Source organism: Caretta caretta, chromosome 1, assembly GCF_965140235.1.
Source record: "Caretta caretta isolate rCarCar2 chromosome 1, rCarCar1.hap1, whole genome shotgun sequence".
In the NCBI taxonomy this organism is placed as follows: Eukaryota; Metazoa; Chordata; order Testudines; family Cheloniidae; genus Caretta; species Caretta caretta.
This window is the reverse complement of record NC_134206.1, coordinates 289772492-289791498: the sequence shown is the minus strand read 5'-3', so window position 1 is coordinate 289791498 and position 19007 is coordinate 289772492. Positions and strand designations below refer to the sequence as shown.

The 19007-nt window shown below is 38.3% G+C and overlaps 1 protein-coding gene across 1 annotated transcript in view; it reads left to right on the top strand.

The window, feature by feature from the left end:
• The window catches only part of CAND1 (cullin associated and neddylation dissociated 1), a 53063-nt gene that overhangs the window by 26175 nt on the left and 7881 nt on the right, over window positions 1-19007 (top strand). Inside the window, exons 4-10 of the mRNA XM_048835823.2 lie at window positions 7901-8024; window positions 8519-8775; window positions 8854-8959; window positions 9945-10090; window positions 14268-14560; window positions 15746-15887; window positions 16838-18331. Coding sequence (XP_048691780.1) covers window positions 7901-8024; window positions 8519-8775; window positions 8854-8959; window positions 9945-10090; window positions 14268-14560; window positions 15746-15887; window positions 16838-18331 — 2562 coding nt within the window. The remainder of the gene's footprint in view (window positions 1-7900; window positions 8025-8518; window positions 8776-8853; window positions 8960-9944; window positions 10091-14267; window positions 14561-15745; window positions 15888-16837; window positions 18332-19007) is intronic.

The following is a 19007-nucleotide window of genomic DNA, read 5'->3' as shown; positions in this document are numbered from 1 at the left end:
GTTGTCCTTCAGTACTGTTGACTTGAAATTCACTTCTGTTGGAGACAATCATTTGAGTGATGCTTCTGTTATACATACTGTTACCTATTTATGATATGTAAAGAGATGGGGTAAACTTGAAGTCAAGTCACTGTAAAAACAGCTGGAAGTAATTTCAGATTACATCTGCTATAGATATCTACCTTAAATATTTTCAGGCACAATATTCCTAGGCTTTTTAACAATAGTAGTTAAATCTCATTTGGGTAAATTTTTAAAAAATTGACAATACACTTTTAAATTGAGATGACTTTTCTTTAATGGGATTGTGATCATTTCTTTTCCCAGTATGTGTTTTTAGATGTACCTAGTGTTTCTAATTATAGAATTACAGAACTTCAAACAGCCTGACTTCCCCTATAAAATTAACAAGGCAATCTCGAGGAATGCCACTTGCCAAATGTTCGTCACTTTGTTCTTTTAAATCTAGAAGGTGCTCAAATACCACAGTGAGTGCAGTATGTTAATTTGACTCGGCTAGAAGGGAATGATAACTCAAAATGGATTTGGGGACTGGAGTTCTTGTGTTAGGTTGATTACAAAGGGCAACCTGCAGAAAAACTAAACAGTCTAACACAGTTATAAGACTGGATAAGTAGAATTGGTTTAAAAAAAAAAAAGTGCTGAAATTTTGACTATGCTATAAACTGGAAGAAAATGTGCAAAAAATTGCTTGTTTTGAAATTTTTCAAATAGCACTGATGGAGAATTTCTATTTACTTTCTTTTTAACCATGGTTTGCAGGCCAAAAATGAATGCTCTATGTTATGTTTGATCCACAGCACAGTTTCTGTAGCATAAACAGTGATGGTAGAATATGGCCACAATGTAGTGTCTAACATTTTAATTTTATTCAGCATAACTCACTTATGCAGATGATGCAGGGGTTCTTTAGGACTACTTCCATTTCTGTTTTTTTCTTGGCTTCTTTATTCCCTGGTATACAATTTCTTTTGTCTCCTTTTTAGTCTCTTTTGTCTTTCCTCCACCTGTTCTTTACAGGGGAGAAGCTGACTCAAATCTTCAGAAAGATTTGAACTTACTTCCAATTTCTCTGTTTTCCCAGGCCTTCGTTCCTACTCTCCTGAAATCTGTAATACGGTAGTCTCTAAAGCGTTTGGGTATCATATGGAGCAAATCTTTTCCCCAACTTTCTCCCCAGTCCTAGCTCAGAAAGAAATTATGGCATCGTATTTTCTTGTCAGTCCCTAGTTATTGGATTAGAACTGGTTTTGTGCCTCTTTCCAGGCCATGCTATGTGTCCTCTCCCATTTACCTACAGCCACTGGATGTATGCTAGGTGTTCTGACACGTGTTTAATTAGACATTAGGAAGCAGTCTCCCTAAATGTTACCTATTTTGCATTATGTATTGAAAAATCCTCTCAAATGTCCTATTAAATATTTTAAAATTTAAAGATGTTTTATGCTAAATTACAAGACTCACCATTAAAGCATATGTTAACTTAAAAAATCCTTCCTAGGGGTGTGCCTACATCCCTTTACGGTCCTCAAATAAAACAAAAAACAGTCATGCTTGTTTAACCTTTAGCAGAAATAAGCATATACAATAATTTATAAGAAGAAAGTTATAGTAAGTGATTTCCAGTTAGGCTTTTATGCTGGTTAATGAATCTTCTGGCAAAAATGCCTAAACAAAGAGCTAATAATCATGAAATGAGGGAGAAAATAGATATTTCATAGATAATAGATTTGGACTGTTTTTTAAAAAAAGATAAGTCAGTTTTGTTGCTCTCTATAATCTAGAGGCAAAGGAAAAAATGAATACTCATTAAACTAAAGGTTCTATTGCAAAGAGTCAAATACAGCCTTATGATTTATAGCTCTTTTAATACAATGCATTTGGACTGCTTGCTTCCTTCCTTTTCCCCAGCCTGCATGGTGATGTAAATATATCACCCAATAGGTGGCTCATTTTACGAGGTGAATTTTTTAGTTTATGTAGTGTTGTTAGGGATCAGTTAAATTAATAAAGAAATGGATTGGCTTTTAAGGTCAAAACAGTAAAATTGTTATTTCTGCCTGATATAATTTTCCAAATTGTGTCTAAAACCTAAGTTTTAAAATTGTTTCGTTTGTAGCTCATAATGTTCCATGTTTACTGAAGACATTGCACACATGGCCAATCAGGTAGCATTGAAAGTTTCAGCCATTGGGTGGCTGTCAATACTCTTACAAATACAAAGCCTCCACCAGGCAATTGAGTACCATCACCACAAAGGATACTTGAGTTCATGCAACTGTACGTACAAATTTAGAGCAGTCCATGCTGGGGGAAGAGCCACAGTGAAGATACAGTGGACACAGTTCAACTTATTCTCATTGTTTAAAAAGGAATTGTTAGCATCTTGCATAAACTAACCACTCAAAACACACTCTGAGTAATTTCAATTTTACGGATACAATATTTTAAACACCTTTTCCGCTATAAAATGCCCCAGCTAATTGCTATAGGATTATTTCAACTAACTTTTAGAAAACTGAATTAACAGAAGAATAAAACCTGAAAATCAGGGTAGATTTGATTTAAATCACTAGTCAGGAAGACTCGATTTAATCATGGATTCCTACATAAAAGTGCATTCTTGTTGGTTGTTATAACCTTAATACATATTCTTCACAACTCAGAGATAGATGTAGGTTTCATTTTTAGAAGGTACACACTATACATTTTTAAAGTGATCTGAAAAGTTTTCAGTTTAGTTTTACAGCTATATCAGAAAATGAATGATTGTTTGGTTATTTCATTTACCAAAGGTAATTGAAGCAGATATTTATGAAGTCATTGGGAGGTGAACTATCTCCAATTCAACAGATTCAATTCAACATTTAATCATTAATATTTGGAGGATTTTCTTGCCATGTTGTATTAGGAGGAAAACATCACCAGAAAGACATTTACATTGTTTTATTTAACTAAAACAACACTGTTATGTATTCTGGATTTTTCTCTTCAACAGCAAACATATAATATTTTAACAAAACAAGCATATGAATTTTTGAATTCAGTTAAACATTCAGGTTTTTTAAAATCAGGTTTGTTTTTGTTAAAATTGTTTTTAACTCAAATAGTTTAAAAAAAAATTAAAAAAACCCAACAACAATTATTATTAAATCGACTATGTCAGCCAGGTCATCATGAGAAACTTAAAATATTGGCTTCTGCAGCTAACTCAGTTGTCTTCAGCTTCATTTTCCCGTTTGTTCATAATCTGGAAAAGAAAAACAAGCTTTCCTGCTTTTTCGGGTCCCAAACGATTTCTCAATTTGGAATGAATTAGTTCAAAGGAAGAGAATATTCTTTCTACACCGGCAGAAGAAGCTACTGCTGTTAAAAGTGAGATTATCACTTCAACAGTCTCTGAATCCAAGTGCTTAAGTGACTTCCACCAGTCCACTGGTGTGACTTTCTTTAAAAACATCATCAGCAAACATATATTTCTTGAATGGTTCACCCTTAGCTCTGAAGTTTATTATAGTTGGCATTATGGAGGGATGATTGCTGGATGTCCATATCATAGCCAACTTCTCTTCTACAGCAGTTAAGGTTTACCCTGGTACTGAGTATTGAGAATATTTACAAGAAAATGAGATGGAGATAGTGCTTGTCCCATTCATTTTTTTTTAATGCTTGTAATTTAACTCTGTCATTGCATATTTCTCTTTTTAAGATCTCATTCAGTTCCTTCCAGATTTCAACAGCGTCAACAATAAAACAGCTATTTCCCTGCATTTTGTTCAAGGCTACAGAAATAGGCTTCAGGGCACTCAGCATGTGTTCAACATTTCTCTTCAGCCCAGTGTTGAGAACTTTGACTGTGACAGTGCCATCTGTTTTTTCACGATTTTGTTCACAAACTGTCATCAGATTAGGTCAGTCTTGATATACACCTCTACCCTGATATAATGCTACCTGATATAACATGCATTCGGATATAACGCGGTAAAGCAGCGCCCTGGGGATGGGGCTGCACGCTCTGGTGGATCAAAGCAAGTTCCATATAACGCGGTTTCACCTATAACATGGTAAGATTTTTTGGCTCCCGAGGACAGCGTTATATCGGGTTAGAGGTGTAGTCCTCAAAATAGTCCACTACTGAGTTCCATCACACGTCTTGTGGGAGAGTTAGCTTGGTTCCTCCCACTTTTTTCAGAGCAGCTGCTGCAAAATGGGTTGTTATGGAAGTATTTTGTAATTTCAACAACATTAGACTTTATTTCTGGGACACTGAAGTCTTTGGTTAGGATGTGCATCAAATGAGCACTGCAACTGTACGTTATTAGCTTGGGACTCTCTTCACTCTCTTCTAAATTTCTTCTCATCCTGGATACATTTGCAGTATTGTCTGTGACCAAGCTGCGTACTAGACATCTGAATTTTTTTTCACCGTTTGTTGTAGTTTTTACTGCTACTTCTTGTAAGTATTCTGCTGTATGTACGTTTCCTGTTGTATCAATTGTTTCTATAAGGAAGACATTCCCTTCTTCTGTTGTCACACAAGCACATACAACAGGATCATTGTGGACATTGCTCCACCCATCAAGACTCAGGTTAACAATTTTACCCACTAGACCTTTTGCACAGTGCTCAATTTCTCTTTCATGCACTTTATCCAGCAATTTGCCTGCGACATCTGCTCTATTGGGTGGACTGTATCCTGATCTTAATGAATGTACCATGTTAATGAAGTGTGGGTTTTCAATCATACAGAAAGGAGAGTTTGTTGCATAAACAAACTGGGCAATTTTTTCACCAATTACCTCTTTTTGTAATCTGCTTGTTCTTATCACAAATTTATCTATGGTGGTTTTTGGATGATGGAGTTTTTTTTTCTTTTTGCTACAGGTGATATACTGTGGCTATGTGACATACATGATGTGACTGAAACACTGTCATTGGCAGATAACTCTGAAACTATACAAAATGATGGTGATCTTGAAGGTAGATACAGTAACTCCTCACTTAACGTTGTAGTTATGTTCCTGAAAAATGCGACTTTAAGTGAAACGATGTTAAACGAATCCAATTTCTCCATAAGAATTAATTATAAATACGGGGGATTAGGTTCCAGGGAAATTTTTTTGCCAGACAAAAGGCATTATATACATTTTAAACAAGAAATTTAATACAGGTATAAGTTTTAAACAGAGGAGGTGCCCCTGCCTTACCCTACACAGGCATAGCCCACTGGCACTGGAGATGAGGCAGGCAAGGAGGCTGAAGGTGTTGTAGGCTAGGAGAAGCATGTTGTGCAGCAGCGGCAGCTTCCCCTACTCTGCAAGCACCCGGGGGGTTCAACCCTCAGCCCGCCCACTCCCCCCCTTCCCCCAAGTCCCCATCCTTGACCTGCGTCTTCTCCCCCACACCGCCTCTCCCTTTACCTTGCATGCTGCGTCCTTGCTCCTCCCTCCCCTCCCTTCTAAACGCCGCAAGCCAGCTGATTGCCGCGGGCAGGAGGCAGGGGAGGGAGGGGAGAGTCCTCGCTCCTCCCTCCTGCCCGGGGCAATCAGCTTGCTTGCTGCGTTGGGGAGGGAGGGGGAGCCTATGCGCCAAGTCCTCTCCCCCCCACCTCCAAAACGCCGCAAGCCAGCTAATTGCCACAGACAGGAGATAGGGGAAGGAGGGGGGAGGCGCGCTGAGGCCTCACTCCTCCTGCCTGGGGCAATCAGCTGTCTTGCAGCGTTTAGGAGGCGGGGTGGGGGGAGGAGCGAGAACTTGGCGTGCGGTCTCCTCTTTCCTCCCCCCCCACCTCCTGCCTGGGGCAATCAGCTGGCTTGCGGTGTTCCAGAGGGAGGGGAGCCTGCATGCCAAGACCTCGCTCCAGCGTCCAAAATGTAGCAAGTCAGCTGATTGTTGCGGGCGGGGGGAGGAGGGAGAAGGCGCTGATCCGCGGGGTCTGCCGGTGGACGGGAGGCGCTGTGGGGAGGAGGAGAGGGCGGGGGCGTAGGGTGGCTGCCAACTGTGGAGAAAGCAGGCAGCCAAATAACGTAAGAGTGGAGCATTGCACAATTTTAAACGAGCATGTTCCCTAATTGATCAGCAATGTAACAATGTTAACCGGTATGACTTTAAGTGAGGAGTTACTGTAGTCTTCAGAATCCTGTATGTTGAGGATGGAGTCTTCGAAACAAAATAAGTCAGTGCAGTTATTTAATTATTATTACCATACTTCTCATTTAGTATTACTGATTGCATTCACTGACAGTATTACTTTAAAGATGAAATTGTAAACAGAAGATCTGCCTATTTCAGCTATTTGTTTTTTTATGACAGCTGCATGTGAAATGATAGTACCATAGAGTAACAACTACAGAATTCAAAAGAATAGTCCAGAAAGAAGACAGGCAGTCCTTAAAAAGAAGTATGAAATAAAAATGTTTACCAACCTGAAGATCCTGCGTGTTCAGACATGTTCCTTTCATCATCTTCAACACAGCTTCCTCCTGAGAAGTAACACTTCTTATGATGTTTCATTCGGGCAATCAGGCCTTGCATTTCTTTGTTGCACTGTTGGCATTTTGCATTCATGCCTGTCTTATCCACAGGTAGAGGAACTTCATTAAAATATTAACAAACTGGATCTCTTTTACAGCCTGCTGCCATTTATAGGTTTTCCCTTCTAGTGAGAGAATGGTATGGTAGATCTCAAGTCAATGAAGGCTACACTCAGAAAGCCTCAAGACTTCTGGAATATGCTGCTCAAACAGTTTCAGTTTCGTTTCTACGGCCTGTCTCTCCCTTCTCACATTTATCTCCAGACTTCTCCTTGTCCAGATCTATTCCGCCCCCAACAATTTCATTGAACTTTTTGAAACTTTGCACTTTTAGAGAGAGGTAAGGGATTGACTCTGTGTACACAAACTTGCAGAGGGACAATAGGGTTGAGGTTTGTTATTTCTCACCTCTATATATTTTTATTTATTTATTTAAAAACATTTTTGCTGTTAACAAACATGTTCTCTCTGGAGACACAAATCCACAGTATGAGAACTGCAAAAAAAACGAAGCATCTCTGGTGGTATCTTCTAGACTGAGCACTGAGTCCCATTGGGTAGATAGAAAGATTAACCTAAATAATCTATACAGAAGCCCTTGAAACCCCATAAGATTGGGTCCCCAATCCATGAACTATTGGAACTCATTTACAAAACTTTTCTTAAACGTTACATGAATATATTGTCTCATACTATATAGAATTAGAATTTACAATCCCTATTCCATGATGAGATATCTTTAAACTCTAGTGTATCTTAATTAAAACTATCTTTAGATAGGTTTTTTCCTCAAAAAGCATTTTTATCAAACATGGATTTAAATAAAAACCAATTTTTTAAAAATAAAATTCATTGATTTTATCTGCCCTGCTGAAAATTAATGATGACCTACTTAAACTCCTTGACACTTCACTATACCAGCTGTTCTTCACAGCCAGGTCAAGTTACCTCCCTACTTCTCCCAGTAAACTTTCTTGCTGTTGTTTCTCTTTATTCCCACCTATAATCTACTTCTGGCTCCACACACTTTCAGTCAACAAATACCCCTGTTGCAGGCTTTCAATGGCCTCTACTTTCTGCTGCTTCCATGCCAGCAGCTTTCTGTTCCTTTGAGTTGGATGCAGATTTCTTAATGAAAGAACACCTTGCTCAGTAACTTTTTCTAGGTAGAGCAACCTTTCAGTTTTAGTGTAAAGCAGTCAATTTAGGCTTATGTTGGACAATTAAATAGTCTTCATTGGGAGGAATTTTTGCTAAGTAATTTCCAACTGTTGCAAATATGACATTTGGTATTAGATTTACACATTTTTACTGTCAAAATGCTAAGGTTTCGTTGTACTTTTCAGGATCTGCGTTAGCGGCTAATGTTTGTAAAAAGATCACAGGGCGTCTTACAAGCGCTATAGCCAAGCAGGAAGATGTGTCTGTCCAATTAGAGGCCTTGGATATCATGGCTGATATGCTGAGCAGGTAAGCATCCTTGTTACAAAATGGTGATAGAATGTAATTGTTAATGCTATGTTTTAACTGATTAAATCACTGTGAACTTGATTTTTCTAGTAATTAAATTTTAGGTGATTATAATTTAGGCTTTGTAAATGTGAAACAGTTGAGTAACTTGTTTCAAACGAGGAAAATTGAACACAAATGAAACTTTGTACCAGAATACAAATGTTACATTTAAAATATATTTAATTTAAACATAGCTGATTAATCAAATAACTCATTATTTATCTTTTGAAGCTGTTGAGAACTTCTTTAGTTACCAGTTTCAGTTGTCACTATACTTTAAAGGAATATCTGAAAGCAGTTAATTAGTTTCTTAGTTTTTCCAAATAATTCTACTTGCACTTGATATATTTTCTATGGCATTTTGGGAATACTTGGAATAAGAATGATACAATAGAAGAAAGAAATCAGTTCTAGATTCAGTTGGTTTGAGTTTGTGTTTTGTCTGTTTTAAGGCAAGGAGGACTGCTTGTTAACTTCCACCCTTCAATTCTGACCTGTCTGCTCCCCCAGCTGACTAGTCCCAGGCTTGCTGTGAGGAAAAGAACCATCATTGCTCTTGGTCACCTGGTTATGAGTTGTGGCAATATAGTTTTTGTTGACCTCATTGAACATCTGTTGACAGAGCTGTCTAAAAATGATTCCATGTCAACAACTAGGACGTATATACAGTGTATTGCTGCTATCAGTAGGCAAGCAGGTCATAGAATAGGTAAGAGAATTTATATATTTTTCTCTCATTCTGCATGTTTTTAGATGTGAATGATCATTTTTAATTTTCCTTTTTCAGGTGAATATCTGGAGAAAATAATCCCTTTAGTGGTAAAATTTTGTAATGTAGATGATGATGAACTAAGAGAATATTGCATTCAAGCTTTTGAATCTTTTGTTAGGAGGTAAGCTACTTTTAAGGTATGGTTTGTTTTTTTTTCCTTCTTACAAGTTGACTGGTTGTCATTTGACTGACTGTATAAGAAGTCATTGCTAGTCCTTGAGCAATTGAAAAGAGTTGAGGTAAGCCACAAGAAATGTGTTCCTTTCCTGATGGAAGTGATGGTCTTTGTGGTGCAAAATACCTTTGCTGATTTTGAATCAGAGATCATTCCTGAATTGCTAAAGCAGATTTTTCTATCACTATCTTGTAATTTAACTGATAATCAGTGTAATATGTAAACAGACTGGCACAATAGGCCATGATTTGCTATTCGTATATAGTGACAGATAAGAAAATTGTTTTTATAAATATAATGCTTATAGAAAGTGCTAGATTCCCATTAGTGGAGACAGAACGTTCTTATTTCCAAAGGTACATCATAAGATTCGATAGCAGTCAGATTAGAAGATCATAATGGTCCCTTCTTGCCGTAAAATCTATGAATATAAATCATAGGCAGCAGCAGAGCATACTTCCCTGTCCCTCTACTTTTGCATTCCCTGAAGAGGTGAGAGGATCTTCTTGTTTCCTTGACCTCTGCTTTGACAGATTGCAACAGCAATAATTGTCACAGTACCTTTTGGGAGCTGAATTATGAGAACTGAACTACAGGACCACAAAGTGGCTAGTGTACTACATTTATATTTTGTTTGATTCTATCTATGGAGGTGAAACTCTGTATTTTTTCCAATCTTCTAACTTACCCTGTGTCAGTTTGGCCTGAGTTCTTGTATAGCAAGTTTCAGATTGTACTGAATGTTTGTAACTGAGTTGAATTCTGAGAAAAAATATGATATGTAATGGGAATTCTGATAGTATTAGATTTGCTAGTGGAATCAGTACTAAAGCATATAGATAAACATTTCTTCTGTTAAAGCAGAATTGTTAATTAATTGTTCAATATTAATATTGTACGTTAAACTTAATTTGTTAAATTTATTATGCAGATGTCCTAAGGAAGTTTATCCTCATGTGTCTACCATTATAAACATTTGTCTTAAATACCTTACCTATGATCCTAATTACAATTATGATGATGAAGATGAAGATGAAAATGCGATGGATGCTGATGGTGGTGATGATGATGATCAAGGTATATTTTCTCTTGGTTTTGGGGAGAAGAGCTAGTGAGCCTAAATTGAGAGGAAATGGAAATGATCAATTCTATAAGTCTTAATTCAGGTCTTTCCAAAACTTAAATGATTGTATGGCATTTTCATGTTTTGCTCTTTTATTTTTGCGGGCATGGCCATTTACTACACTCAGTAAGGTGAACAGGATGACATTTTATATAGGTATTGAGTGCATCCATTGGCCTGTATTGTGAGTTTAGAGGGATTATAGTAAAGAATCTCATAACTGTCTAAAAGTACTTGAATGGTGTAAACATGAGGAAGGCATAGGAATTCTTTAGTGTGACATGACTAGAAGTTGAAATAAATTTAGAGAATGAATTTAAGATGTATATCAGGGAAAGTGCTGCTTCTTTGCATGAGATGAGTATTCTTTTTATTTGTATTACCATAGCATTTAGAGTCTTAGTCAGAGATAAAAAGAAAAGGAGTACTTGTGGCACCTTAGAGACTGACCAATTTATTTGAGCATGAGCTTTCGTGAGCTACAGCTCACTTCATCAGATGCATACCGTGGAAACTGCAGCAGACTTTATATACACACAGAGAATATGAAACAATACCTCCTCCCACCCCACTGTCCTGCTGGTAATAGCTTATCTAAAGTGATCATCAGGTGGGCCATTTCCAGCACAAATCCAGGTTTTCTCACCCTCTACCCCCCCACACAAATTCACTCTCCTGCTGGTGCTAGCCCATCCAAAGTGACAACTCTTTACATAATCAAGTCGGGCTATTTCCTGCATAAATCCAGGTTTTCTGGATGTGAGAAAACCTGGATTTATGCAGGAAATAGCCCGACTTGATTATGTAAAGAGTTGTCACTTTGGATGGGCTAGCACCAGCAGGAGAGTGAATTTGTGTGGGGGGGTGGAGGGTGAGAAAACCTGGATTTGTGCTGGAAATGGCCCACCTGATGATCACTTTAGATAAGCTATTACCAGCAGGACAGTGGGGTGGGAGGAGGTATTGTTTCATATTCTCTGTGTGTATATAAAGTCTGCTGCAGTTTCCACGGTATGCATCTGATGAAGTGAGCTGTAGCTCACGAAAGCTCATGCTCAAATTGGTTAGTCTCTAAGGTGCCACAAGTACTCCTTTTCTTTTTGCGAATACAGACTAACACGGCTGTTACTCAGAAACTTAGTCAGAGATGAGGATCTCATGTTAGCTGCTGTACAAACACAGAACAAAAAGAATGTCCAGTTAGACTGGATAAAGCACCACAAAATATTGCGTAAAACAATGCTGCAGTTGTAGAGGTGTGGAGCAGAAGACTCAGAAGGTCTTAATACCACTTTGCTGTTTGACAAAGCTGTGAGCAGCAGCAGAGAGATGGAGAAGTCTGCAAGAGATAACGCCATCAGTTTACATTTGCAAAAAGAAAAGGAGTACTTGTGGCACCTTAGAGACTAATCAATTTATTTGAGCATGAGCTTTCGTGAGCTACAGCTCACTTCATCGGACGCCTACCGTGGAAACTGCAGCAGACATTATATACACACAGAGATCATGAAACAATACCTCCTCCCACCCCACTGTCCTGCTGGTAATAGCTTATCTAAAGTGATCATCAAGTTGGGCCATTTCCAGCACAAATCCAGGTTTTCTCACCCTCTACCCCCCCCCACACAAACTCACTCTCCTGCTGGTGATAGCCCATCCAAAGTGACAACTCTCTTCACAATGTGTATGATAATCAAGGTGGGCCATTTCCTGCACAAATCCAGGTTCTCTCACCCCCCTCCAAAAACCACACACACAAACTGACTCTCCTGCTGGTAATAGCTCATCCAAAGTGACAACTCTCTTCACAATGTGTATGAAAATCAAGGTGGGCCATGTCCAGCACAAATCCAGGCTCTCTCACCCCCCCTCCCCTTTTTCCCGGGGACACAGACACACACACAAACTCACTCTCCTGGAGTCCTGGAGAGTGAGTTTGTGTGTGTGTCTGTGTCCCCGGGAAAAAGGGGGGGGGTGAGAGAGCCTGGATTTGTGTTGGACATGGCCCACCTTGATTTTCATACACATTGTGAAGAGAGTTGTCACTTTGGATGAGCTATTACCAGCAGGAGAGTGAGCTTGTGTGGGGGGGGGTGGAGGGTGAGAGAACCTGGATTTGTGCTGGAAATGGCCCAACTTGATGATCACTTTAGATAAGCTATTACCAGCAGGACAGTGGGGTGGGAGGAGGTATTGTTTCATGATCTCTGTGTGTATATAATGTCTGCTGCAGTTTCCACGGTAGGCGTCCGATGAAGTGAGCTGTAGCTCACGAAAGTTCATGCTCAAATAAATTGGTTAGTCTCTAAGGTGCCACAAGTACTCCTTTTCTTTTTGCGAATACAGACTAACACGGCTGTTACTCTGAAACCAAGTTTACATTTGGTTATCTTATCAGCTATAGGGCTAGAAACTTGATTTTTGTTAAAAATCAGATGTTAAATTCTTCTGAAACAGAGACTAGGCCACCACTTTTGCCAGGGAAAGTTTCCAAGTTGCCATCAGTGGGTTCATTTCTCAGTTCCTCTTTTGGTTGGGTATAAAAAGTATAAAATGATTATATTGCTGCTGGGTAGCTTGCCATACTTACTGAAACTTTGGCCCATCACTTAATCTGGATTTCAGAGCATAAGAACAGTGAACTCACATGCTTGTGACTCAGGTAGATTTGAACCTAAGCTGTCTCAGGTGGAAAGGTAGAGCATTCTCCTATTGGGCCATCTAGCTCTGCTTTAAATTAATTTTTAAATATTAATGTAATAATCTACTTTACTTCTTGAATGCTCTGCTTCTGTTCTGTTTTCTTTGTGAAAAATAGTGTGGTTGAGTTTGTTGATAAACAAGTGTCTTGCTCTCTTAAGCTGCTAAATAGTTTTACAAGGAGCCTCTTCAGTCATATAGAAGTTTCTTCAGAGGGCTTTGTTCTCCAGTAAAAGAGAGTTAAATGGAATATTCTGATCAGGTCTATAATATAAATGTCTGACTTAGGGGAACTAAATGTTTAGGCTGTAAGAGTATATATTCTAAGAGTTACAAAATCTTATGTACTATTAAACATAATTTAGTTCTTTCTAAATTGGTCAATTTAACTCAAATTACTGCAGTAGAAATTGACTGTAATACGTAGTCCAGAGTGGTACAACAAAGAATGTAGAGATATAAGGAGAGATTTAACAAAACTGTGGAGTATTTAGGACTTTGAAAGACAATATCTTGTCTCTGTTTGCAAAGCAATGTAGATTTTGTAAAATTATTAAAATCTGTACAGTTTCTTACCCTGGAAAGAACCCGAGACTTGTAAGTTTTGGCTTGTAGAAGTCACTGCTGCAGATTGACATGACTTCTTTTTTATGGAATGGGTTACACACATAATTGTAGTGTAAAAAGAAAAGGAGTACTTGTGGCACCTTAGAGACTAACCAATTTATTTGAGCATAAGCTTTCGTGAGCTACATCCGATGAAGTGAGCTGTAGCTCACGAAAGCTTATGCTCAAATAAATCGGTTAGTCTCTAAGGTGCCACAAGTACTCCTTTTCTTTTTGCGAATACAGACTAATACGGCTGTTACTCTGAAACCTGTCATAATTGTAGTGCGTGTACAAGTGATCGGACCAACCACACATGTTGAACCCGTGCACAATTTTTGCTAGTGTAATAATGCCCCCAACGGGAGTAAAATGTGAAGAGGCTAGTTTTCAGAATTTTGATGTGCTCTTGATTATTGCCTTATTGTCTCATGTGATGAATATATATGAAAACATTCAAAATAAAAAATTTAGTAAGGCCACAAGTGTGGTGGGAATGACTTTGTCCAATTAGCAACTGAAGTTGAGGAGGGGATGTATGAGAGGGGCTGGTGTGAGGAAGCTGGCAGAGTAGATAATTAGTTTTAGGACTCAGGCAGTTTTGAACGACCTTTTGTATACTTCTGCTTTATCTTGATTATAGACTGCTTCTTAAATTTCTTAAGCTACTATATTATCTGTCTCTGGTAAGTTTTACACATTTAACAATCTGTTGCATCAAATAAATTTGGGTTCTTTACAACAAAACTTTCTGTACAAATCTGCTAGCATGGAATGTCTATTTGTGAATTTGTGTATAATAGAAGTTCATTTTATTTTGTAAAGGGAGCGATGATGAATATAGTGATGATGACGATATGAGCTGGAAAGTGAGACGTGCAGCAGCTAAATGTTTAGATGCTGTGGTTAGCACACGACATGAAATGCTTCCAGAATTCTACAAGACCGTGTCTCCTGCTTTAATAGCCAGATTCAAAGAGCGTGAGGAGAACGTAAAAGCAGATGTTTTCCATGCATATCTTTCTCTTTTAAAACAAACTCGACCTGTGCAGAGTTGGCTGTGTGATCCTGATGCAATGGAACAAGGAGAGACACCTTTGACAATGCTTCAGAGTCAGGTTAGCTGTCAGGATTTTTTTTTGTTCTTTTGACTTTGAGAGAAGACGATGCTTGATTATTCATTGTGCTCTGGGTTCATGTGAAATCACTTTGTCACCAGCTTCTTATAGTTGTACACAGATTATGGGTTCTGACTCTGCTAACTCATATGAGAGGGAGTGTATGGTAAATTGGCTCAGATACCTGCAGCTGCTCTGGAAACTGGAATTACCTGTTGGACTCATAGAGTGCTTATTTTATTTTAATTATTGGTTGCTCATCTCTAAAAATGCTGTGGAGTCTATGAAACTAGTTATTATTTGCCCCATTTTTATAAAACAAAACATTCATAGTCTGCGACCTATTATAGCTGTTTAGCTAAATTCAGAATAGGAGAAAAATTAAATTCTCACAATAAAAAAAGGAGACACTTGATCAGTAGAACACATTTTACCTGCAGAATAGAGAGAAGTGGCGGTACTATCAGAATCATTTTCCAAATTGATTTAATAGGGTAAGTATGTAATTAATATATCTGATTCTAGAAATTTGAGAGAGAGGCTACATGGAAAACATGTTTTGCTAAATCTGACCTTAATTTTTCAAGTTAAAATTTCCTGGAATAGTAATTGATTTGAAGATCTGAAACTTAAAGCTGTCAATGTAGCTAGAAATAAAGCTCTTCTGAAGAATCAAAGCCCAGAGAGACATTTTAGGCTTGAATAGAGACCGGGAGTGGATGGATCATTACACAAAGTAAAACTATTTCCCCATGTTTATTTCCCCCCCACTACCCCCCACTGTTCCTCAGACTTTCTTGTCAACTGCTGGAAATCGCCCACCTTGATTATCACTACAAAAGGTGTGTGTCCCCCCCGCCCCTGCTGGTAATAGCTCACCTTAAGTGATCACTCTGGTTACAGTGTGTATGGTAACACCCATTGTTTCATGTTCTCTATGTATATAAATCTCCCCACTATATTTTCCACTGAATGCATCCGATGAAGTGAGCTGTAGCTCACGAAAGCTTATGCTCAAATAAATTGGTTAGTCTCTAAGGTGCCACAAGTACTCCTTTTCTTTTTGCGAATACAGACTAACACGGCTGCTATTCTGAAACCTGTCATTTTATTTTCTGTAATTTAGGATAACTGTAAAGGAAATGCTAACTGCCCAACTAGTTAACAGGTGTGTAATTGCTACAGGTTCCTAACATAGTTAAAGCCTTGCACAAACAGATGAAGGAGAAGAGTGTGAAGACTCGTCAGTGTTGTTTTAACATGCTAACTGAGCTGGTAAATGTTTTACCTGGAGCCCTAACACAACACATTCCTGTACTTGTGCCAGGTATGAAAAATGTATTAGTAAATCTGTTATAGGTTAATTGTGACTTCGACTTCAAAAGTTTTTAAACCTTAAATCCTGATATTTAAGAAAAAGCTTTTGAAGTGTAGTTCTAAATTAAGACAATACTACTCCGCTGTAATTGGCAGCTTAGCTTCTTTGTGAATCCACGTGCATCGTTTAGTGGCATTTTTACTTTGGTTAGCTCTGGAGAACCAAAGAAAAAAGTCCTGGGCTTGTAAGCTAGATTCATTTTGTCTAGTCTATAATCAGAATTGTTAACTTGTGTCTAATTAGAAGGCCAAATTCTGCCCACATTTACACTTGTGCAGGGCTAAATACTGCCCTTATTTTTCACCTTTACCACCCATGCAGAATCTTTACCACTGGTTGTGGTAGATGAGCCAAAAAAAAGCTTTACTTTCAGATTTGTTGTAGAATTTACAGGGCTGGTAGCTAGAAAGCTCTTATTGGTAAACTAGATGAATTTTGATAGACGCTACTGAGAAACTACAAATATGTAATCTTCTATATCACTTATATAATCACTTTTCAGAGAATAATGACACTTTTTATATAAAACGATTAAGTATGTGTCAGTCTTTAGAAGCAGCTAAAATTTCTAACTTGTTTCAGTCTCATGAAATAGCTAGGGATGTGTGTGTACACATACACGTTTTAAGTATGGTCATTTTGAGCAGTTGTGTTCAGAATTTCCTCTAGTAGTTAAAAGAAAAAGAGAGCACAAGCCATCGAACGGCCTATGTGTGCTGCCTGAGTGGAAGAAGTTTGGAAAGTGTATTACTTTAAATCAAAGGTGGGAAAGGCTTTCTGGAAGGAAATGTTTAAGAACAGAAAATGTTAGCATGATTTGGCTGCATTTTTTAGGACTTTTTGTTATTTCTGATGTTAAAAATAAATACATAAATAACACAACCTCTTTTCTTTTACAGGGATAATTTTTTCACTGAATGACAAATCAAGTTCCTCTAATTTGAAGATTGATGCTTTGTCTTGTCTGTACGTGATCCTGTGTAACCATTCTCCACAAGTCTTCCATCCTCATGTTCAAGCACTGGTGCCTCCAGTTGTAGCTTGTGTTGGAGACCCTTTTTACAAGATAACATCAGAGGCACTTCTGGTTACACAGCAGCTTGTGAAGGTCATTCGTCCTTTAGACCAGCCTTCTTCCTTTGATGCCACACCTTACATCAAAGATTTGTTTACTTGCACCATCAAGAGACTGAAGGCTGCTGACATTGATCAGGAAGTAAAAGAGAGGGCAATCTCCTGCATGGGCCAGATCATCTGCAGCCTTGGTGATAATCTGGGCACTGACTTGCCTACTACTCTTCAGATCTTCCTAGAGAGACTAAAGAATGAGATTACTCGGTTAACTACAGTGAAGGCTTTGACGCTGATTGCTGGCTCTCCTTTGAAGATAGATCTGAGGCCAATCCTTGGGGAAGGAGTTCCTATCCTTGCCTCTTTCCTCAGAAAGAACCAGCGAGCTTTGAAACTAGGCACGCTTTCTGCTCTAGATATCTTAATTAAAAATTACAGTGACAGCTTGACAGCTGCCATGATTGATGCTGTCCTGGATGAGCTTCCACCTCTTATCAGTGAAAGTGATATGCACGTTTCCCAGATGGCCATCAGTTTTCTGACTACACTGGCTAAAGTGTATCCTTCCTCCCTCTCAAAGATCAGTGGGTCCATTCTTAATGAACTTATTGGACTTGTGAGATCACCATTATTGCAAGGTGGAGCACTTAGTGCCATGCTAGAATTTTTCCAAGCTCTGGTTGTGACTGGAACAAATAATTTAGGATATATGGATTTATTACGCATGTTAACAGGTCCAGTGTACTCGCAGAGCACTGCACTTACTCACAAGCAGTCTTATTATTCCATTGCCAAATGTGTAGCTGCCCTTACACGCGCATGCCCTAAAGAGGGACCAGCTGTAGTAGGTCAGTTCATTCAAGATGTCAAGAATTCAAGGTCCACAGATTCTATTCGTCTTTTAGCTTTGCTGTCTCTTGGGGAAGTTGGGCATCACATTGACCTAAGTGGACAAATTGAGCTCAAGTCTGTAATACTAGAAGCATTCTCCTCTCCTAGTGAAGAAGTCAAGTCTGCAGCATCTTATGCTCTAGGCAGTATTAGTGTCGGCAATCTTCCTGAATATCTACCATTTGTCTTACAAGAAATAACCAGTCAGCCTAAGAGGCAATACCTACTTCTCCATTCCTTGAAAGAAATAATTAGCTCTGCGTCGGTGGTAGGCCTCAAACCATATGTTGAGAACATCTGGGCCTTACTGCTGAAACACTGTGAGTGTGCAGAAGAGGGTACCAGGAATGTTGTTGCTGAATGCTTGGGCAAACTTACTTTAATAGACCCAGAAACTCTGCTACCACGGCTCAAGGGATATTTGGCATCAGGTAGGCTGTCATTCAAAATAAATATATATATTTAGGCTCTGTGTTAAGAGAAGGGAAGAACTTTTGTACTTCTGACAAAGAGTCTAAGTTATACTCAATAGCTTGCCCTTGAGTTTTATTGTATGAAAAATCTCTTCTTGAATTGTGGACTGCTTCCAGAGAATTTCAGAAAATGAGATCATGCTACCTCTTGACACCTGATTTTACATATTATGCATGAAGGCGTAAGAAATAAGACATTTAAATTTCATGATACATTACGAAGCAGTGATCTGAAATTTTTGTTAATTATCCAGTTGAACATTGTATAGATTTTATTAGATTGTACTTTACAAATAAGTATTTGAATGGCCGTTGTTTTTAAAATAACATTTTCCTTATACTGGAGGCAGTAGATAGTGTGTAATATGAATTGCTTCTACACTTTGATAATGAGAATCTGGCTTTCAAAATAATGTAATGGTGGTTTTATTCGTGAAGAGTTGTAAACTAAATCATGTAAATAGTTTTAAAGACCATGGAGACAGCAATGTTTTTTTTCAAAAGCAGCATATAGTTTTGGGACATAATCAAAAGACTTCTGAAATATAAGGATGATAAGGGTTGAGGGATATATATGGTCATTGTACATAGTTCAACACAGTAATTCCACCTCTAAGGTTGTATTGAAATAAAC